The 23067-nt window shown below is 50.3% G+C and overlaps 2 protein-coding genes and 1 long non-coding RNA gene across 7 annotated transcripts in view; 1 reads left to right on the forward strand and 2 right to left on the reverse strand.

Annotated features, from left to right (window-relative positions):
- The window catches only part of Acvr2b (activin A receptor type 2B), a 30244-nt gene extending 28419 nt beyond the window's left edge, over positions 1-1825 (reverse strand). For 2 of the 3 annotated variants that reach the window (XM_060385066.1, XM_021648045.2), the window contains exon 1: positions 1490-1825. In XM_060385066.1, coding sequence (XP_060241049.1) covers positions 1490-1541 — 52 coding nt within the window. In that variant the 5' untranslated portion in view covers positions 1542-1825. The remainder of the gene's footprint in view (positions 1-1489) is intronic. The other variant, XM_021648046.2, reaches the window with a different exon arrangement.
- Positions 855-18272, forward strand: LOC132654630 (uncharacterized). Of its 2 annotated transcripts, XR_009592280.1 has the most exons (4): positions 855-1031; positions 9597-9744; positions 9868-10010; positions 16403-18272. It is a non-coding gene; the product is annotated as an uncharacterized LOC132654630 (long non-coding RNA). The 2 variants fall into 2 exon arrangements; XR_009592281.1 differs by lacking the exon at positions 16403-18272 and having other exon boundaries at positions 9868-11310.
- The window catches only part of Xylb (xylulokinase), a 34124-nt gene continuing 21325 nt past the window's right edge, over positions 10269-23067 (reverse strand). For both annotated transcript variants that reach the window (XM_021648031.2, XM_060385065.1), the window contains 9 exons: positions 22741-22781; positions 22086-22201; positions 21202-21317; positions 20519-20592; positions 19043-19139; positions 16727-16785; positions 14723-14810; positions 13139-13233; positions 10269-12294 (listed from right to left, as the gene is read on the reverse strand). In XM_021648031.2, coding sequence (XP_021503706.1) covers positions 12217-12294; positions 13139-13233; positions 14723-14810; positions 16727-16785; positions 19043-19139; positions 20519-20592; positions 21202-21317; positions 22086-22201; positions 22741-22781 — 764 coding nt within the window. In that variant the 3' untranslated portion in view covers positions 10269-12216. The remainder of the gene's footprint in view (positions 12295-13138; positions 13234-14722; positions 14811-16726; positions 16786-19042; positions 19140-20518; positions 20593-21201; positions 21318-22085; positions 22202-22740; positions 22782-23067) is intronic.

Raw genomic sequence — 23067 nt, forward strand, 5'->3', positions numbered from 1 at the left:
GGCTTGAAAGAGAGGGACGCCCAGAAGCAGAAATCCAGGCAGTCAAGAGGCAGCAAGGCTGCTGTGTGCCCTTGATCAGCGGGCTGATATCTTCCCACAGCAGGCCAATGCTTTCCATCCCAGCCCTCTTTCTCGGGGGAAGAAAGACTCAAGAGCAACCTCAAGGAGTGGCGGGAAAAACAACAACAACAAAGTGTCCCACCTGGGCTGGCTTTGCCTCTAACACTCCTGGTCAGCTCTGAAACTGCTTTCCAACAGTGTGCTCAGCTGGCAAAGAAGAAATCTCTGCCCTCTGGTTCGTGCACTCACGCTCCACCTCGGCCAGAAGCGTGCAAAAACTCTCGGGGTCGGAATTAACTGCCAAGCCTCACTACCTTGCAATAGAAGGGAGAAGACTGAAAGTGGGAATCCCAGGGAGTGGGTGCAACGGCCATCTGGGATACCCACCCCGCAGCTGCAGGGGGATCCCAGCCCTTCCCCTTCACTCCGGGCCCCGCCCCTCGCGGCTTTCCCAGACTCGGCGCTGCTGCCACCTCGGGCCGCAGGGGACCCGAGCTGCATGTGTAATGGGGGTTGGGAACAAAGACGCGCAGGACCTAGAGCCCCGGCCACCGGGCACCAGCCATTCCAATCACCACGATCTTTTCTCTGGAGTCTCAATGCCCGACTGTCTACGTTTCCCAGGACTGTCCCAAACCCGTCCCGGAGCTCGTACAGACTTCGGCACGCTTCAGCACCACAGGGGCAGGGAAATCGGTGCCTGGGCTTTGGGAGCAAAAGAGCTTTCCCAGCGCAACTTCGCGCGCACACACCCGCCCACACGTCCCAGTCCCCAAACAGAAGCGCACCATCCACAGCCCACAGACGCCTGCGGGCTGAGCGCGGGTCACTCACGTCCGCCACGTGCCGGCCGGAGCGATCTGAGACCTGTTGGTTCACCTCCTCAACCTCCTCTCCACAACCAGTTGCCCAAAACAAAAGCGGTCCCACGAGGGCGCATCTGCGGCCCGCTGCAAGGAGAGCGGGCGCAGGTAGGAGCCACCCGCGCTAGGATCGCGACGCAGAGTGGCGGGACGGGGTGGAGAGGACTCCGGGCGGGCTGTGGAAAGCCGCCCGCTGCATTCTGCGACACCCACGGCTCTCAGGGGCGCGCAGCCCCAACCCAGCCGCCCCCGATGAGATGCCCGCCCCGCCTGGCCGCCTTCCCCACGCTCAGGTTTTCCTCGCTCTGTCCCTAGGGTCCGCGCGCACGCGGAACCTGAACCCCGACCCTGACGCTCCAGGTTCCCTTATCACCTAGCGCCTCTGCGAACCCCAACAGCGTAGAGGAACGGCACAGGCGAGCGTGTCTCCACGATCGCGAGCAGATCGCCCCGCGCGACCCTGATCCCGAGCAGGTGGCGCGGCGCCGAGGCCGCGGGGCCGCCCTTTGTTGGTAAACACCGCGCGCCCCGGGTCCCCGCACCCCCACGACGCGCCGGGTCCTTACCGGCGCAGAGCGATCCCCAGAGAAGGGCGAGGGCCGCCCAGGGCGCCGTCATGTTCCGCGGCGCCGCCCCGCGGACACCCGGAGCCCGCGGGCAGGGCCGCGCTGCGCTCCCGGGGCGCGCAGGGCCCGGCGGCGGCGGCTGCGCTCTGCTTCCCGCTCCTTCTCTGGGTCTCGCTTCCAGGCGCGCGCCCTTCTGCGCTTCGGTTCCCAGGCAGCGTGCGGGGATAGGGGTTCAGGGCCGCTGCGGGCGGCGCGCAGTGCGGCCCGGGCTGTGGGGCGACGCGGGGGCCGGGGGACGGCGGCGGGGCGCGGGCCAGGGCGCGCCCGACGCGGGCATGGCGCAACGGGGCTGGGCCCGGGCCCCGGGCGCAGGGGCCGAGTCCGGAGGGGCCATGAACGGGGGGGTGGGGTGGGGGAGGGGAGCTGAACCGAGTCCAAAATGGCTCCTGAGCGGTGGCCACGGAGCCGAGCCAGCGGGGAAACCCGGATGTTGGATACAAAGAGGCGGGCGAGCTGGGCGGGGAGGGGGAGGGGAGGCGGGCCCTCCGGCCGCGTGGTCCGCGCCCCCCTAGGGGGCGGGGCCAGAGAGGAACAACAACACCGAGGCTCCGCCCCCAGCCCGCGCCCTCCGGAGACAGCGCGCTTGCGGCACGGGGCTCAAGGGCCAGGCGGGGCGCGCTGCGAGCTAGTGGGACAACTTGGCGGATACCCAGGCAAGCTATGGAGCCCTCGCTGCGTGACGCACGCTCCTCTGAGACCCCTGAATAAGTGGGTAGTTCCCGGGCCCCATAGACTGGACACCTCTGTCCTCCAGCTTCTGCACGGCTTTATTTATGGACGAATTAATTGGCAGAAAAAAATGCTGAAGTCTGAATTGACAGCAGTCCCCCACTTCGCAGTGACAATTCGCTCCCAGCCGAGGAGGCCCCACAGAGCAGCTGCAGGTGGGAAAGAGCTGTTGGCGACCTGCTTCCTGAAGGGTCCACTCAAGCACTTCAATACTCCTCCCACACATTTAAAGATCTGTTCACAATGTCTCTGTCCTTTCATACATGCACACACACACACCAGGTTCCTCCTTATTACACAACCAAAGCTTGTGAGAGTAACCGGCCTCCCAGCTAGCCTGGGAGAGCTAGTCACGGCTCAGGGAAGAGGTGGAGTCCTCAGACACTTGCCAAGGCCCTCAGCAAGAGCAGCGAGGCCAGAGGTTGCACCCAGGAGCCTGGGCCATTTCAATCCTTGTCTGAGCCTCAGTTTTCCCTTATCATAGTGCCAATATTAAACTCCTCCAAGCTCTGTGTAGAGTTTCTTATGGCGCAGCGCGGTTTTTGAGGCAGGGATTCTCTGCCTCCCAAGTATCTTGAGCCCACAAGGCTGACCACCTTTGCTCTTCCGTTTTGTATTTTTCCTAACCCCAGAGAACTTCAAGCTCTCCATCCTTCTGTGACTTTTGTTTATTTCTTTGGGGGGGGTGTTTGCCTGTATGTATGTGCATGCTGATGTGTGCGCCTAGTGTCCTAATAGCTTAGAAGAAGGGCATCGGGTATCCCGGAACTGAGGTTAGAAATAGTATGAGCTACTTTGTGAGTGGTAGGAACCGAACCTGAATCCTCTGCATGAACAAGTGCTCCTAATCCCTGAGCCATCTCTCCAGTCCCATGGTTCATGATCATCACCATCATCATCACCACCACCATCATCATCATCACCAACACCATCATCAACATCATCACCACCATCATCAATATCATCATCACCATCATAATCACTACCACCATCATCAACATCATCATCATCACCACCATCATCAACATCATCATCACCATCATCAATATCATCATCACCATCATAATCACTACCACCATCATCACCACCATCATCAACATCATCATCACCATCATCAATATCATCATCAACATTGTAATCACCACCTCCATCATCAACATCATCATCATCACCACCATCATCAACATCATCATCACCATCATCAATATCATCATCAACATTGTAATCACCACCTCCATCATCAACATCATCACGACCATCATCGTCATCATCACCATCATCAATATCATCATCATCATCACCACCAACATCATTAGTATTGGTATTTTTGAGAGAAGGTCTTACTATGTAGCTCTGGCTGTCCTGGAACTCTCTATGTATGTCCAGGCTACACCAGGTCATAGGTCACATAATTCTGAGTGGTCCAAAATGTCCACATATCAAGATGCTACTCTGCTGTTACTAGAAAATCCAGCTTCATATATTGAACTACCAGCTTCACAATTGCGTTTGGCAGCCTATCTGGCATACTGAATTTGACCTAGCCAAAAGAGAGCTCCCATATGTTTCCCCCCTCCCCATTAACCTGTTCCTTCCCATTTGTCCCTGTCTCAATTGAGGGCACAATCAGTTGTTCAGATCAAAGCTTTCTGAGTTACCCTTGAATGTGTCCCATATCCAATTCACCAGCATGTCTCAAATGCATCCAACAGCCAGCCATTTTTTTTTCATACACCCTGTGCTTCCGTCAGGCAACATCCCATATCTGGACTGCTTTAACAGCAGTGGACTGAGAGGCTCCTTCACAGTGTAGCTAAGTATATCTTCTGCTTCTTTTTAAAGTTGTACTACATTTTACTTGTTCATTTCGTGTTTGTGCTTCTGTGAGGTGAGTGTTGAGAAAGAGAACATGTGCTCACTGAGGCCAGAGAAGAACTTGCAGTTAGTTCTCTCTTCCCACTGTGTGGGTACTGGGAATCAAACTCAAATCCCTGCACCATCTCTCTGGCCCTAGTACAATTTCTACATAGTAACTGAGCTGAATCTTTAAAAGGTGGGACTATGGGGCTGGAGAGATGGCTCAGTGGTTTAAAAAAAAAAAAAAAAGGCACTTCCTACTGTTGTAAAATGTCTGGATTTGGTTCCAAGGACCCAGAAGGGATGACTCACAAATGTCTATGGCTCCAGCTCCAAGGTCTTTGATGCCCTCTTCTGACCTCCACAGACACCTGCACTCATATGCACACACACACACAATTAAAAATAAAATAAAAGGATGCTTAGCCAGTTGGTGGTGGTGGTGGCGGTGCTCGCCTTAAACCCAGCACTTGGGAGGCTGAGGGATCTTTTTGAGTTCAAGGCCAGCCTTGTCTACAGAGCTAGTTCTAAGACAGCCAGGGCTACACAGAGAAACCCTGTCTTGAAAGTGCTCCCTATCCCCCCAAAAAGCTGGTGATACCACGTTATAGTAATTCCACTTTATCTGTGGTTTCTCTTCATTAGATCAGTTGCTCACAGCCAACCAAAGCCCAACACATTAAATATTCATTTTTATAAATTAGAACTTTCAAGCTGCAACCCAGTCTGGGTAGCATGTTAACTTCTTGCCACCCTTCTCTGGCCCTCCAGGACATGATTTCTGCCTTTGTCCAGAGTTTCCATCCACCCATTGCTCTTTCTTTTCTAAGATTCCTTTTTATTTATGTGTATGTGTATACACATTTGTGTGCAGGTGCCTGTGAAGGCCAGAAGAGGGCATCAAAGACCTTGGATGGCATCAAAGAGGGCATCAAAGGCCATAAGAGGGCTAGAGAGAGCAGTTATAGGCAGCTGTGAGTCACCAGTGTGGGTGCTGGGAACTGAACTCTGGACGACTGCAAGAGCAGCCAGCACTCTTGACCACTGAGCTATCTCTCCAGTCCCTCTTGGGATCTTTTTGTTTTATTTTGATTTGATGTTCAAAACATGGTTTCTCCATGAAGCCTTGGCTGTCCTAGACACCCTTTGTAGACCAGGCTGGCCTTAAACTCAAAGAGGTCTGCCTCCCTGAGTGCTGTGATTACAGGCATGCACCACCTCACTTGGCTCCCCATTGGTATCTTAGCGGCCAGCTTGGCTATAAGATCAGTGGTCATTGAATAATGGTGTTTTTGTTCAACAAACCCACATTTCACTTAATAATGGCCATTGCTGGGCAGTGGTGGCATACCCCTTTAATCACAGCACTTGGAAGGTAGAGGCAGGCAGAACTCTGTGAGTTCCAGGCTAGCCTGGTCTACAAGGAAACCCTGATGTGAAAAACAAAACAAACAACTAGATAGATAGATAGATAGATAGATAGATAGATAGATAGATAGATAGATAGATTGAAAGAAAGAAAGAAAGAAAGAAAGAAAGAAAGAAAGAAAGAAAGAATAATGCTGCTGTGAATTCCGATATGCCAAAGAGAAAGCATAAGGCATGCTTCCTCTGAGACACAGTGAGTAGTCTCAATAAGGAAAGAAAAACCTGTATGCAGAGGCTGCCAAACCTATAGTAAGAATTAATCTTTCTGCAAAATTGGAAGTAAAAGAGTCATTTGCTAGTATTTCTGCCATGCCGGAAACTGCAGAAGTTTCAAACAGTTATTGGTGTTGAATCCAAGGTTTCACACTTTCTGGGCTACACCTCAACCCCAAGTAAATTACCAGGGTTTCCATAACTTTTGTAATTTTATGTGGAGACAGCTGAAAAGACGTGGCCCCAGATTCGCTCAGCTACTGAGAGGCCACTGCTACGTATATGCTCTAGACACATGCAAAGGGTTTGCTTTGTCCCCACAGTCCAGAAAGCTCATTCCCTATTCCATACAAGGGAGGAGGAGCGTGTGGATTTTTCCAGTGACACCATTCCCCCAATACCTGTTATAGTGTCATTCCTGGGGCTCAAGCTAAAGCCCTGATTCCCAGTGATGTGTTATTTCTTAGGCATTGACCTCAGAGTGCTTCGTTTCTTTGCTCCGTTTCTTCCTTCCTTGACCCCCACATCTTCTCCCTACCCGCTCTGTTCATTTCATGATGGCGTGGTCAACTAAATGAATCAGATTGGGTAGAAAGGGCGAGAAAGATTAGGTTATGCTGTGCAGATGGAAAAATCCCCAAACCTTTGGGGTTTAAAACCACGAAATTTATTTCTTGCTCTCATGACATGTCCATTGGGGGTCATCAAGCAAGCCCAATCCCTGTAGTAACCCAGGGACACAGGATAACACAGAAGTGTGCTTTACATACGCCTCTATTGCAGAGACACGAACAAAAACATGATGAATTACATGTGGCTCTTAACAATTTTATCAGATTCTGAAAGGTTACATGTTGGCTGCATAGTGTTTGAATCTTTGAAAATATCCACAGTAAAATATTAAACAACTAAGTGAAAAAACAGCACACATGCACCCATACACACACAAACAGGCACCTATACACATATACATGAACCATCTCTCTCACACGCACCCATAAACACATTCACCCCACATACACGTGCACCCATACACACATGTACCCACACACATATACACACATACATGTACACACACTCATACACACATAGGCATCCACCCCCACAGACATGCACCCATCCATATGCACACGCGTGCACACACACACACACACATATGCACACACCTCCACACACATGCATCCATCCACAGAAACACACATGCAACCGTGGAACATTCAATGCACAATTGGGTCTACTTTGTAGAAACTACCTCCATGTGGTAGTGTGTTAAAGCTGTTGTTTCCAGCTGTCTGTTTTCCCTGCTGCTGCTGCTGCTGCTGTATAAATGCCACAGGCTTTGACAAGACCCAGCTAAAGGGAAAGAAAGACAGTACAGGGCGCTGGCACAGGCCCGGGATTCCAGAATGTTATTTCAAGCTGACAAACCAAATAGCTGAGCCTGTAGCGCTGGCGACTAGCATCTCGCTGTTGCGAAGTGAGGCCTTTAGCGCTAAGGCAGTCAGTCCTCTTACGCTTCTTGCTTCAAGAAGCCTGCCCTCTGTGGGATGGATATTGCAATTTCTGCTTTCTGTGGGATCTGTGTTTGGACTGCTGCTGCCCACTCCACTCTTCAGCGTTTCTGAGCTGCCAGTTTTGTGCATGTCTCCTGAACAGGACAGGAGCATAGCGGTCTGTCTGCACACTGTCGGGAAATTCCTTTCTTTCAGTGGTGGCTTCCGGGTTCTCACATTTACTGACTGGACTCATAATAGCACTTCTGTTTGCGGTGTGCACAAAGCTGTAATTACCACGCGTCACTTGTTATTTGATCTGTTGCCTTTTCTTTGCACATTGAGGGAGACTTGCATTTTTAAAATTTATTTATTGTGTACCTATGAGGGTTTATGTACCAGCACCTGTGTGGAAAGCAGGGGACAGCTTGTGGGAGTCAGTGCTCTCCTTCTGTCACATGGGTCCCCGGGGATGGAACTCAGGTGACAGAGCCTGGCAGCAAACACCCAGTCCCCTAGCACCGACATTTGCATTTTTTCTTGCTTTTTAAAAACTTGTTATAGGAGGCTGGAGAGATGGCTCAGCGGTTAAGAGCACTGGCTGCTCTTCCAGAGGTTCTGAGTTCAATTCCCAGCAACCACATGGTGGCTCACAACCATCTGTAATGGAATCTGATTTCTTCTTCTGGTGTCCATGAAAACAGTGTTCATACACATAAATAAATAAATAAATCTTTTTTAAAAAAAACTTATTATACTGATTATATAGTTGAGTGTTTGTTGTGAGACAGGGTTTCTCTGTGTAGTCCTGGCAGTCCTGGACTCACTTTGTAGAGCAGGCTGGTCTTGAACTCACAGAGATCCACCTACCTCTGCCTCCCTGAGTGCTGAGATTATAGGTGTGCACCACCGCATTGGGCTATGATTACAAGGTTTTTAATACTAATGTATTAAATACTAATAGTACTGAGTAGTTTTATAGCTCAATTCTCTCTTTTCATGATTGAAGCCTCAAGTATTTGCTTAGTTTCAGCTCCTCGAAACTGCCTGTGTGGCATGTGCGACAACATAAGTGACAGGAGCTTTGTCCTCTCCTTGCCCCTCTCCTGTCCTGGCTGGCTTCGGAACTCTCAGCTGAGGGGCTGCCCAGATCAGACTGTCCTGTGGCCAAGTCCGTGAGAGACTGTCTTGATGATGGTTGATGTGGGAGGGACTGGCCTAACATGGGCAGCACCATTGCTAGGCCTGTGTGCCTGGGCTGTATAATCAGTGTGGCTGAGGAGCTGGAGAGATGGTTCAGTGGTTAGGAGCACTGACTCTTCCTCCAGAAGACCCTGGTTCAATCCCCAGCACCCACATGGCAGCTCACAACTGTCTGTAACCCCTGGTTTCAGGGCATCTGACACTCTCACACAGACATGCAGGCAGGCAAAACACCAATGTACATGAAATAAAAATAAATTATTTTTTTAAAAAAAGAAAAGAAACATAGCTGAGCATGAGTCTGTGATGAAGCCAGTTAAGCAGCATTTCTCACAGCTCCTGCCTTGACTTCCCCCAGGGATCACTGTGACGTGGAAGGGAAAGTGAAATTAACCCTTTACTCCACTAACTTGCCTTTGATCACAGTGTTTACCACATCAACACGAAGCAAATGAAGACATCTCCCACTCCAGCCCTCACATCCTGCTCAGGTGTCCCCATCCTAGGAAGGTGGCAGCTGTCCTTAGAATGCCAAGAAGCTGAGTAAACCTTAATCGTGCTCATGCATGACGAACACACTCTCTCTGCATCCTTGACACATGGATAGCTTAGCTACACAGAGCTCAGCATCCTTTTGTCATTAACTTACGCTGGGGGGAGGGGCACACACACTGCCAACACAAGTGTGAAGGTCAAAGGGTAACTTGCTGGACATGGTTCTCTCCTTCCATGTGGGTTCTGGAGCTTGAACTCAGATCCTAAGTCTTGGCAGCAAGCCCCTTAGCCCACAGAGCCGTCTCACTCGTCCTATTTTCCTTCATCCTCTGACGATGTTCCGGGGAGTCCTGTGCATTCAGTGACCTTTCCTAGCCTTGCTGTGGAGTCCGGTGTGGCCTGTGGCCTTGGCTGTACCAAGATGCTTCAAAGCCTTATTAAGAATGTCTGGGCCCATGAAACCCTACTATACACAGGTTTACTGGGAAACTTGGGTAGCAATAAGACTAATGAATGACCTTTATCCTATATAAAACCAGGAGTGATGATAAAAGCAGGAAAGCTTTAAAAAGGCTCCGGCCCTTCACCTGCCCATGGCCTTCACTAACTACTCTCCGATTCCACTCGAGGCAAATCACGCGGACTGAACTTAAGTAAGCTGTGTTAGATGGGAACATGGAATATGGATGCGCACTTCGGGTGCACCATGGAAAAGGAAGTTCCGTTCCACTGCGACCTTCCTGTGGAGAAATCTGACAACAGCCTGACCTTTCTTTTGTAAGAGATGGCACCTCTTGGGCTTAATAACTTCACTTTTACATTTGACACAGAAAACGTGATTGTTACACAGTATATGTTGTAACATTGTTATTGTTTTCAAACTTTATTTCTATTTTATAGGAATAGCCGGTTTTCCTGCTTGTATGTCTGTGCATCACATGGAGTATGGAAGAGGTCACCAGATCCCTTGGGACCAGATTTCCAGACAGTTGTGAGCTGCTGTGTGGGTGCTAGGAATTGAACCCAGGACCTCTGGAAGAATGGTCAGTGCACTTAACCTCTGAGCCACCTCTCCACCAATCCCTGCTCCCCTGCTGCTTTTTCTGATGTTGGCTCAGGAATATACAAATCTGAAAACACTGCTAGAACACATCTAAATTACAAGGGAGACTCTGAAGATGGTTTCTGATAAGCTGGCAGTACACCTCAGGGAGAAGGCTTGCCCAACATCTTCAAAGTCATAGGTTTAAGTCCCAGCCCTGCTAAAGGGAGGGGAAAGAGGGAAAGGGAAGAGAGAGTGATTTCAGGTGTTTTCAAATTTTTGTTTTTATTTTGGGTAGTTTTAAACATCAACAAGGATCTTGTCTTGCGTTTTTGACAGCTCTAATGTTCCAGCATTATCCATGTTGTCTTTCTGCATCTTTATTCTTCTCCTTTCTTTTCTGGGGTCTCCCTGAACTTCTGCCATATCTACCTCCTCTTTGATTAGTCTCCATGTCTGTCACAATGCTATTCTTCTGTTTAGTCGCTCTCTTCTCACATAGGCTTGCTGTCTTTCCATCTGTATTTGTCTTTTGTCACCTACGGTGTCCTTTTTTTCATCCACAACTGTTGGATTTATGGTGAGAAAGCTCTATGTTGGAATGTCATCCTGTTTACTGTTCTGTGGTCCCAGAAGCCTTTGCTGTTGGTCCATAGTGCAAAATCTCTGTCACAAGCAACATCCCAGTGGCCACTTCCTTCCATGTCCATTGTGGGTTTGCTATGATCAAGATGGCTGCTTGCTGCTTCTTTCCCCCTCCCACACTGAGCCTTCCCTTCCAAGGAAGTGACTCCACATGGAGACACAATGCTCTTCCAGCCTAGGCTTGCTCCCTTTGACTTCCCAGCAGTCACTGCTCTGAGCCACCTGGTCTCATCTTGCCACTGTATCAGATCTGGTTTAAAACAAGTCCTGAGCTCAGCGCAGCCAGCTGTGTGGCAGAGGGTGATGCAGGAATGAGATCCCAGGGGAAATCCGAGGAAGAAACTGAGACATATAAAGTAGCCCAGGAGTGAAGGGGAAGGAGGGAGGAGCCAGCATGTGCTCAAATACATAGGACATGTGAAGTGAGGGTCATAAAGTATGCCAAGTGAAAAGGAAATCTAGACTGGAATGTGGTGCAGCAGGTAGTGTTTGCCTAGACATATGAGGCCATGGGTTAGATCCCTGGTATTGCATAAACCTGGGAGATGGTGGCAGGAAGATCAGGAGTTTAAGGTCACCTTCAGCTGCAAAGAAGTTCAAGAGCAGCCTGGGCTACAGGAGACCCCCCCCCAAAAAAAAAAAAGAAAGAAAAGAAAGATGCAGGGTACAATAGTATACCACTTTACTCCCAGTGCTTGGGAGAGAGAGGCAGGTGGATCTCTGTGAGTTTGAGGGTAGCCTGGTCTACAAAGTGAGTTCCAGGACAGCCAGGGCTACACACACACACACACACACAAAAAAAAACCTGTCTCGAAAAAAACAAAACTAACAAAGAGAAAAGAAAAGAGGGAAATCCAGAATTTAAAAACTTCTTGCAGAGAAACACACAATTTTGTCATCGTGTGAACTGCAGGGAAATAGGGAAGAACCCTACAGTGTTTATCCTGGAGACGCCCGGCCAGCTCAGCTGGGAGAAGCTGCAGGAAGAATGTTCACCAGGCCCATGAGGCTCATCTTGAGAGGGAAGTTAGAGCAGATGGGTGTGGGGTGGGGGAGGATGAAGGGCAGAAGATGGGCAGACAGGAGAGGGCCCTGGGAAATCACAGAAGCAGGGGGTGGAAACAACTGGGAGGGGGACAGGAGGGGGAGAAGTAGCTAAAGTCTGTTTGCAGGGAAGGATGGAGGGAGTGGTCCCAGTGTGGTGAGGTGGCTGAAGGTAAGGGCAGAGGAGTGGTCAGAGTCCGGGAGAAGGCTGTCTCTCTATTTTGTTGCTGAAAGAGAGTTTCTGCCTTTGGAAGGGGACACGATTGTCTTTGGTGCCCATACTTTACACTCTGTTTTCCTGAATGAAAGACAGAAAGGGAGAAAATGCTTTCCCACCCCAGGGCACACAGCCCACGTCTCCAGGGAGTCCTGGCTTCAGGATGGTCCAGAACAGGACAGGAGCGCTCCAGTGAGTCAGCACAGCCCAGACCTGCTGGGCCAAACAAGAGGACAAGTGCCACTGGAGCATCTGGGCAGGTGGGAGGGTGACAGCAGCAGGGTGCCTGGGCCCTCAGAAATCATTCCAGAGGTCCCCGGGCGCGAGACAAGATTCTCTGTTCCAGTTCAGCGTATCGAGGGAGCAGGGCCTCGTAGACCTGGAGGGGCAGAAAGAGCAGCGCATAATGGGGAGGGAAACGTCCAGCACCCCTGTTTGCAGCCTGCAGTTTTAAGAATGTAAACTCTGGGGCTGGAGAGATGGCTCAGTGGCTTAGAGCACTGGCTGCCCTTCCAGAGGACCCAGGTTTGAGTCCCAGCACCCGTATGGTGACTACTATGGTCTGTAACTCCAGTTCCAGGGGATCCAACACCCTCTTCTGGTCTCCTCAGGCACCAGGCACACACGTGATGTATAAACATACATGTAGACAAAACACTCGTACACATAAAGTAAATAAAAATTTAAATAAATAAATATGCATTTGTAAAACATATTCCAAATTTTAAAAACCTAGTGCAAAAACAGTGTGGATTATGACATCAGTAATTTCTCTAAGCAGTTACATGTTAAAATAAGGATACTTTGGATACATTAGACTAAGTGAGACATATGGTTAAAATTAATTTTGTTTCTATTTTCATTCTTGAAAAATGCGATGTTGGGGAGATGGTGCACTGGTTAAGAGCTGTGTTACTCTTGCAGAGGACCCAGGTTCAGTTCCCAGCACCCTTGGTTTCTTTGTATGCCAAGGATGTAATTCAATAGTCAAGTGCATGCTTCGCATGGGTGAGACGCTCAGTTCAATCCCCAAGGACTGTGGAGTTGAGGGTAAGGTAAGGCTTCCTCTACTTGAGTACAGCAGGTCTAACATAGATGAGGAAAAAAACAAAACAAAACAAAAAAAAAAACTTACCTTTTAACAAAAAAAAAAAAAAAAAAAAAAGAAGACCCAAAGCAGAATGAGAAGACAAATTGTAAGAGAAAATCCAATGGCGTCGCACCTGGGAAGCTCCTGGACTCGGCGTGGCTGCCAGGCTGGGATGTGGAGCTGATTTCACAACCTCTGAAAAGGGCACACCCGTCCCTCCTGCAAGGCCTAGAGGGGAAAGGTCATCTCACATTTGTGCACACGACCAGGCAGGGCAGCTCAGCAGCAAGCACCTCAGCATGCACAAAACCCAGGCTTCAGCCCAAAACAAGAAAGCCCAAGTGCTGAAGCTGGAGTTGCCCAGCTCAGAGGAATTATTAAAAGTCACTGACAGCAAAATTGCTAAAAATACTTAAAAGGTGTGAATATTTTTTTTGTTGTTGTTGTTATTCACATTGGAGAATGGCAAGTTCAAGGCCCTGTGGAATCCAGAGTGAGTTTAAAATCAACCTGGATGACTTAGTGAGACCTTATCTCAAAACAAAAAGTATAATAAAGAGGCAGACAGACAGACAGAGAGGTACTTCTGATATAACCTACCAAGCACAGAAAAGCACAAGGCCTTGGGTTCAGCTCCCAGTACAGAGGTTAGGAGTAAGAATTTGGAAATAAAGCTGGGCGCAGTGGTGCACACCTGTAATCCCAGCACTCAGGGAGGCAGATGCAGGCGGTTATCTGTGAGTTCAAAGCCAGCCTGGTTTACAAAGTGAGTCCAGGACAGTCAAGGATACACACAGAGAAACCCTGTCTCAAACAACAACAAAAAACCCAACCTCTCCCCCACCAAAACAAAAACAAACAAAGGAAGTAAATTATCTTGCTACATGAAGTTGTGTGAAGTGATGAAAAGAGAGGAGTGCAGATAAAAAGGATAAGAGAGCAGCACTCCCACCATTCTCTTTCAATGTTGAAAGAAACACCAGCCCATGATCCCAGCACTGGGGGAGGCAGAGGCAGGTGAATCCCTGAGGGTTCAAGGCCACCCTGGTCTACCAAGGGAGTCCAGAACAGCCAGGGCTACACAGAGAAACCCTGTCTTGAAAACAAAAACAAAAACAAACAAAACAAAAATCAAAGTTTAAGTAGTTGTGTCGAGAAGTGAAAAGTAAACAGGGAGAGAATGAACCCTAAGGGAAAGGAGCTCTGCTGTGCTTGGCAGCCAGGCATTCCCTAGCGGCCAGATGGCAGGGTGGAGCAGCCTAACGGAGGAGGCTAACCCTACCTGAAATTTCAGGGAGACAGCCACCAGAGCCAGGACCCCGGGAGCTGTCCATGGTTCTGGACTACTCGGCTCTGAGGCCTTCTCATTGTCTCAATGTCCTGCCCTTGACTTCACCCACAGCCCCTGCCTTCCTCTCCATAGCTGTACAGACCTACACCCGTGCTGCCCTTAAGCAGGCTTATGGCTTTTCTGGTCTCTCTTTACAGAGCGTGACTCTGATAAGATTCAAGCAGTTTGAATTCTTCCTCCCTTTCTCCACTCTCACTAGAGCATACAAGACAAAGGCTATGGGTTCATTCTTGCCTGCTGGGAGGGAGAAAAATGAGACTAACACTCCTGAGACTCCAGGGTCCCCCAAGCTGGGAATGCATCCTCTCCTTTTCCCACTCTTCTCAGCAAAGTGTTGCCTAAACACTTCCAGAGACATTTACCTACCATGAAAAGCTCGGTATGCAGAGCCCACGCAGGCCGAACTGGTGGTGTCTATGACATACACAGGGGCCCCAAAAACATCTGCAAGCACCTGGGGGACACAGAAGCTGGAGTGGGTGAGTTGTCACTCAGAGAATTTAGAGCCTTCTAGGCTCTCTTTCCTCGTGTCTTCTAACGCCTTCCATTCAACCACAGCTGCCTTAAGGATGGTCAGCCACGTGGAGCTGGTGATGGGACTGGATGACCTGGAGGAAAATCCCAGGAAGGGCTACAGTCTCCAGGCTGTCTCTGGACCTTTAAAAGACGAGATCCTATGACAGAGCTCGAGCCAGCCTGAAATTTCCTGTGTAGCTGAGCTAACCTCAAATCCATTGTCTTCTTGCTTCAGCCTCCTGAGTGCAGGGACCACAGGCAGCACCGCCATGCCCTGTGCTTTTTCATACTATATAGTCCTGGCCGGTGTCGCATTATTTAGGCCAGGCTGGCCCACAGATCCACCTGCTGCTGCCTCCCAAGTGCTGAGGTTAAAAGTTTGCACCAACACATCCAGCCCCCTGTACTTTTGTGTGTGTTTGTGTGGGGGGCGGGGGGATCCTCATGTGTGCAGGTACGTGTGGAGGTCAGAGGTCTTCTGGGGTCTTCTTCAATCACATCACCTTACTGTTTGAGAATCTTTAATTTGGCCTCCAGCTCACAAATGGCTAGAGTGGCTGGCCAGCACTCCTAGAGACCCTCTGTAAGGCACTCCAGGTATGCAAGCAGCGAGGCCCCGCTGCCCAGACTTCTCTAATGGCAGTAACAGCTGCTCCCAGGCCCTCAAGTAGGGAGAGTGGCCTGGTCCCAGTTTACAAAAAAAAAAAAAAAAAAAAAAAAACACCAAACACAAGATCAGGCCACAGAATCCCACCAATCCCTGAGCTTGCTCCAAAATCAGGGCAAACAAATTCTTCCAATCCTGGGGCACCCCAGAAAGCTCCACCCCACCAGCAAGAAACCCTATATAAGCCTGCCTCCTGCTCCGGCAGAGGCAGAGGCAGCCACCCTCTGGTGTCCTTCCCAGAAGTCCCTCGTGTGAGGTTTGTTATACAATGTGACTTTGTGGCATTCCTTGGTTCCCAACTGCCCAGACACTGTTCTCCTCAGAGCTGTAACACTCTTGTCCCACCTCCCCATGGACCACCAAGACTTACTTTTTTATCAGTAATCTGAACTCAGGCCCTCATGTCTACATGGCAAGCACTTGACCAACTGAGCCTTCCCCTGCCTTTTAGCTATTTATGTCCTGGGTTTTTGTTTTGTTTTGTCAACTTGACACAAGCTAGAGTTATCTGAAAAGAGGGAACCATGGTTGAGAAAATGCCTCCATAAAATTAGCCTGCAGACAAGGGGCATCTTCTCAATTGGTAATTGACATGGTTAGGGCCGCTCCTGGGCAGGTATTCCTAGGTTCTGTAAGAAAGCAGGCTGAGCAAGCCATAAGTAAGCCGGTAAGTAGCACCCATCCATGGCCTCTGCATCAGCTCCCGTCCATAGGATCCCGCATTTGTTCCCATCCTCACATCCCTCAGTGATGGACTTAGAAGCTATCAGGAGAAATAACCCTTTTCTCTCCAAGATGCTTTTGCTCACTGTGTTTTATCACAGCAATATAAACCCTAACTACGTTTATTTATTTACTTTCAGTGCTGGGAATCAAACCCAGGACCTCGAGTGCCACAAGAGAAATGGATGGAGAGCTGAGAAGATGGCTCCTTCAGCTCTGTGTGCTAGATGTGCCCAAGGACCTGGCTTTAATCCCCTAGAATCCACGTGCAGCACGTGCCTGTAATCTCAGCCCTGGCGAATCAAGTCCCTGGGGCGGGCTGGCCAGCCATCCTAGTCAAATCTGTGAGCCTCGGGGTCAGTGAGAGACTCTGTCCCCGGAAATAAGGGGGAGGATGATTAAGGAAGACAGCCGCCCCCAGATGCACAAGGAAGTGGCGGGTGGTGCTCGGCCACCACACGTACCTGCAGGATGTCCTTATTGTGAGATGCTCCTCCCGTGGCCAGAATCTTTGACTTGGGCACTGTAAGATATAAGATGAAAGAGAAATGAAATGGTTGTAGCAATTCTCCCAAGGCAGAAAGGACGTCCTTCAGCCGTGGATGGCTTCCGGTGGGTCTTCCACGGCTATGGAGAGACGCCAAGCTTGGCTTGTCCCACGCAAGGCTCCTCACATATAATTTGCCTGGGAATCTACAGTCCCTCTGCCTTTGTCTCTACCAGAAAAACATTTTAAAAAGAACTTGGGGTTCGGGTTTGTAGCTCAGTTGGCAGGATGCTTGCCCAGCAAGGCCCTGAGTCCACCACCACTTTGCCACTTTGCTTCACCCCTCTGCCCCCCCGACCAAAAAAGGAAAAAAACATCTCCCAACAAACCAATTCTATAAGTAATTTACTTGAAGTGATAAGGGCCTCCTATCCAAACCTTACATTTTGGTGGGGCGATGAGGAGGATGATTGGGGGTGATTATCATCATCATCACCATTATCTTGCCCTTTAAAAAGGATTTATTTCATTTCATGTGCACAGGTCTGAGTAGGTGAATATACGTATGTGAGCCTGTGGAGGCCAGAAGAGGGTGCTGGGTCTCCTGGACCTGGAGTTACACTTGGTAGGAACTGAACTCCGGTCTCCTGTAAGTGTGGCAGGCATCCACCACCCTTTGACAGGGACTGACCTAGGACTTCATCTAGCCCCACACTCTCTATGTAGTAGTGGAGGACCTAGAACTCTTGATTTACCTGAGCTCACCTCCCTAGTACCAGGACGACAAACATGAGCCATCATGCCCAATGCAGACCAACAAACAACATTCTATTTCACACGAACTTGTTTACTTATTTGTTTACTTATGAATGTGTGTCAATTCTTGAAATGCCCTTTTTATTCTTACACACTATTAAAACTAAACATGATGATGACAGGCCAAGAACAAAACCTGAGCTGGCCAGTCCACCCAGCAGCCTAGACACGCACTCTCCCACGTAGGTAGGCACGTGTACTTCAGAGATCCTGCTTGAGAGCTGGAGACGTAGCTCAACGGCAGAGCACTTGCCTAGCAGGCATGAGGTCCAGGGTTCCATTGAATTATGAAAAAAAAAAAAAAAAAAAAAAGGAAGAGGGACTGGAGAGTGGGCTCAAAGGTTAAGAGCACTTCCAGAGGTCCCGAGTTCAATTCCCAGTGCCTGCGTGGCAGCTCACAGCTGTCTCTAACTCCAGTTCCAGGGCCTTCAATGACGTCCTTTGGCTCTGCAGGCACCAGGCACATGAGACATAGACATCTTTGCAGTTAAAACATCCATACATATAAAATGAATTTTTTTTCTTCTTGCTTTTCAAGACAGGGTTTCCCTGGCTGTCCTGGAGCTCACTCTGTAGACCAGGCTGGCCTCGAACTCACAGAGATCCACCTGCCTCTGCCTCCAGAGTGCTGGGATTAAAGGTGTGCACCACCAGCACCCAGCATATAAAGTGAAAATTTAAAAATAAAAAAATAATAATAATAAATTAAAAAGAATCTGCTGAGAGATGGTTCAGTGATTAAGTCACTTGGGTATGTTTTCTTTGTGTCCTTAGGATTTGCTTTGTTTTGTTTTTCAAGACAGGGTTTCTCTGTGTAGCTTTGGCTGTCCTGTAACTCACTCTGTCGACCAGGCTGGCCTCAAGAGCACAGAGATTCGCCTGTTCCTGCTTCCCTCATGCTGGGATAAAGGACAAACAACACAACAGTGCTTCACCTGGACACGAGTTATCTCGTCCAGGCTTCTTGAAGGCCGCTAGAGCAGCTCTGGTCCATGTGCGGGTGGAGACGCAGAGCTCTGGACCTGCTTGCTCAGCAGCTCAGTTCTTAGCCCTCCTTCCTCCTGTCATCTGCTTCCCCGAGCCCAGGGTCTGCCCTCTCCAATCAGTCCTTTGAGCGTCCATGGCGGTACCGCATGACCACTCTTTCCGGTCAAGCTGAGAGGCCCAGTCACGGCCCCGGAACACAGCCCTCCCACCCACATGTCCATGTCCCCAGACATAGCCACAGACGCAGGAAAACCTCTCCCAATGCCTCCAGTCATGACCTAGAGCTCAGGTAAGCATCGGCAGAGTAGAGAACCAGGCCCCTCGGCTCTGCTCCTAACCTGCTCACAGGCACCCGAATCACTTTCTCAGGACCAAGTCCACCCACCTCCTCCCCACAGCACCCCGTGATGTAAGATCCTTAACAGACACCGTCTCTGAACCTCTGTCCCTGCCCCTTCCCCAGAACGCACCCAGCTGGCTGCTTACTTACTGACTCGGTAGCCCAGGCCTTCTGCATGAATCCTCTTGGCCAGGAACTGTCCTTCAATCAGTGCTCGAATCTCCACATCCCCCGGGAATGCAGAGACCTGTCTCCAGAAAACAGGCACAGTGTGATGGCCTCTGAGTGTCCATGTGTGTCTGTGCGTGCGCATATGTGTGTGTGTGTGTGTGTGTGTGTGTGTGTGTGTGAGTGATCTTATGTGAACCAACAATTTCGCCTGTTGCACTTTCATGCAGACACGACTCTCACAGGCACGGCTCACGCCTCACCGGTGTGCCACTCTGAGGAGTCAGTGACATCACAGTGCGGTCTCAGGCAGCTAAGGGTTCAGGTTCTGACATCAACATTTCCTCTCTGACCTTGACTATCCTGTGGATCTTCCTGCCCTGTTCTTTTTCCTCACACCCAGTTCTTATTAAGATCACCACTACCAAACTGGGTTGACAGGGCTTAGAACGCAGAGTTGATGGTTGATAAGTGAGAGCCATGATCTTATCCTGAGCATCCAGGTGAGGACTGTGGAACATGAAGACAGCTCTGACGGCAGTCACCACCAGGCTGGGTCCAGCCCCTCCGACCAGGAAGGGGAAGTAAACCTCTGACCGGTGTTGCAGAGGACTGGGGATCAATTCCCAGGACCCACATGGCAGCTCACAACCATCTATAATTCCAGTTTCAGAGGCTCCAATGTCCTCTTTTGGCCTCTGAGGTCACCAGGTACACACGTGATCCAAATACATCCATTCACGCTAACACTTATACACATAAAATAAGTAAATCTGGAAAAAAAGACATATCTATTGAGTGGATGAATGAATGAAGAACCCGACTTCCTCCCTCGTAAGCTTAGGACTGTGTATGAGAACAGTCCTGTGTCTCTCTTCTAAATAAACAGAAACTGAACTTCACCCCAATACAAGGACCAGGATGAACTTTCTGCACTTTTTTTTTTTATTTGAGACAAGAACTCTCTACATAGCCTGCTGTCCTGGAACACACAGAGATCTGCCTGACTCAGCCTCCCAAGGGCTAGGATTAAAGGCGTGTGCCACCATGCCCAGCAAACTTTCTATATCGTATCCAACGCATTCCACTGCATTCATAATGTTTACACCACCTAACCCATGTCCACCTGACTATTCCAGTGACTACAGTGTCCCACAGAAGCTCCCCCAACATCCACTGGGGCCACGATCATCCTCCAGCCCCAGACACATGCTGCAGGCTGAATGCCCGGTGGGCGTGGCATTGTCTTGTCTGGACTTGTCTGCAAGTCCATCAGAGGATGCCCTGAGCAAGCTCTGGGTTTGATTGAGAGAGTCTGTCCCTGTGAAAAAGGTGGATGAACAACCCAGAAAGACCCCCAGTGTCAATCCTGAGCTGCTACATGCATGCATACCAGCAACACACATGCAAACATGCACACACACCATACAAACAGATGCATGAAAAAGATGTAAGTACCTCAATGTTTTCTGCATTAAACCTATGACGCCCGATAATTTCAGGGGTGATCTCCATTACATCAAAATAAAAACCTGAAGCAAAACCAGGAAAGGATTAACTGTCAATGCCCCAGAGCAAAGAACAGTTTCTCAAAAGGCTTCAAGAAGGACAAAACCAAGTTAGGTCATCTGGGCTGCAGGCCTCCTCCCATCCCCTAGAGGAACCCAGTGACCTCCTCCGTCCATTCTCTCCCACAGGACAGAGAGGACTGGGAAGGCCTGGGCTGTTCTGAGGCTGTTCTTCTTATTTACACTCGGCAGCTCAGTTAATGAAACATGAGCATCAAGTGAGGTGTGCTCAAGGAGACAAGCCCCTTCCTCCCTCAGGACGTGGCCTGGTACTCCTGTGTCTGGGGCAAAAAGCTGCTATTGAGAAGGAGTAGGGCACAGTGGATCCTGGGACATCCATGTCTGATGCTGTCACCAGGGGCTTTGAAGGGGCAGAAGATCCATAACCAGTCTGAGCTTTCACTTGAGGTTCATGGAAAAACAGCCAAGGGTTGCCTCGTGACCCCACCCACCCTCAGAACCTGGGGCCCCACACCAGCTCATGTAGACAGAAAGGACATTCCCCCAACCACTCCACACCTCCAGCTCATGGTGCCCCAAGCCTCGATGCCCCTGTCCACAGGTCCGGCTTACCCAAGTTTCCCTTGTTCCCTATCTCTGTGGACTGCAGGGCCTTGGAGAACTTGTTCCAGGAACAGGAAGCAGACTCGTCTCGGATCTTCTCTCTCATGAGGGAGCCATTTTTAAAGCTGCAGAAACACACACAGTGTGAGTTCTGGGCTCCCGAGTTCTCTGTTGTTAAGGTCGGAACCCAGGTGCCTCCCATGCTAGGCAAGGATTCTACCACTAAACTTTACTCCTGCAATGGACCCAGCGATGTTGGAAGAGTCCCAGGTAGAGGGTCTCCAGGTCAGGCTAGACCACAGCCCATGGGCAGGGCACAGCGGCCAGAATTCCAAGTATCTGAGGCTGTCCTGGGGTTCTGTGGACACCCTGGGAGGTCTGGACCCATGCTGATCTTGGGATCTGTTTATGCTGGAGGCTGCCACACTAGAGCCCAGTTAACTGACACTTCGGATCAGCTCTCAACGGGGATGGGTACCAGCCCATCCAGACCTGAATTTTCTCCAGTGGCTCTTGATGCTTACAGCTCAAAAGCCTTCTAAGCCAGGGAGCCTCCACCAGGTACCAAGGGCCTGTGGTCAGGACACGCCACACACAGAACTCTCAGGAAGCAAGCTCTCCCCAGACCATTTGCTGAGGGGCCAGCTAGATACGTCAAGAGCACCATGAAGGAAATGCCTTCCTTGCCAAACCAGTGGCACACGGGACAGCGTTGGAGGCAGAGTTTGTGCCCAGCTTTGGGGGATGCTAGGTCTCAGGCTCTTTCCCAGAGAAGTCACATGGCCCTGTGGTCGTGGCTACCCGGGAGCACTTTAGTAGAAATGGCTTGGGGAGTCTGGCTGTGGCAGAGCTGTCTGCACCGCCCCTCCCCGACGCAGAGATTGCAGGATTACCACAGGAGGGCCATGTAGTGCTGCTCGTCCACCGGATTGCAGAAGATGTGGCCTTCCAAGGCAGGCATGGGCTCCCGGAGCCAGAGAAACAGGGTGTCACTGGTGCCCAGGCTGACCTGAGAAGAGCCGAGCAGAGGGAGAGGCGTCTAGGGCTTGCCTACAAATGCTCCCTCTGTCAGCGATGCCCTCTGCAGTCTCCCTGCCCCCGCCCCGTCACCAATCACGTCACTCCCCACACTGCAGGCAACAACCCCCACCTCCTCAGGGCCCCCCCCTCCCTTATTTTGTTACTCTCGCCACACCAGACTCAAGCTCTCAGGGACACCATTACTGACTTTCTAGAACTTAACACAGAATCATCAAAAATAACGGTTTACCAAACGGCTTCCCTGCCAGATGCAGCAAGCCAAAGATTAAATCTTCCCACGCACCTGGGAGCTCACAGCACCCTGGCCCCTGTCCAACCCTCTGCTGCTATGCCCAGCAGACTAGTCACTGTCAAGCAGGCAGGGGTCATGCCTGACATCAGCGAAGGGCAATGACCTCCTGAGGGAAGACAGTGGGCCGCCCACGTTAGAGGCAGCAGACATACAGCTGACACTCAGCATCCTGGTCCCCAGGACAGGAAGTCTGTAGGCGTGAGAAGTCACCTTACCGCAATGTCACCTTCCTCCAGCCTCATGCCTGCCAGTGACGCTGAGAATGGGAGGGAAACGTGTGGTTAGCAGGAGTCACTCGGGACCCACAGAGCAAGCTGTAGTGACACCTTGACAGTGACACAGGTATCACCTTCCACTTTAACCCACAGTTCAGCAAGCTGAAAGCTCAAGGAACCAAAAAGGTGAAAGGGGTCAAAGGGCAGATCCCTCCAGCCAAGGCCCCTGATGGCTCCTCCCTCAGGAATACAAACTGCCGCCACTATCAGGTACTCTAAGAAGGCCAGAGAACCAAGGAAAAGCGGAGGTGGCAAGTGACCCAGACA

The sequence above is a fragment of the Meriones unguiculatus genome, chromosome 6 (assembly GCF_030254825.1).
Source record: "Meriones unguiculatus strain TT.TT164.6M chromosome 6, Bangor_MerUng_6.1, whole genome shotgun sequence".
In the NCBI taxonomy this organism is placed as follows: domain Eukaryota; kingdom Metazoa; phylum Chordata; class Mammalia; order Rodentia; family Muridae; genus Meriones; species Meriones unguiculatus.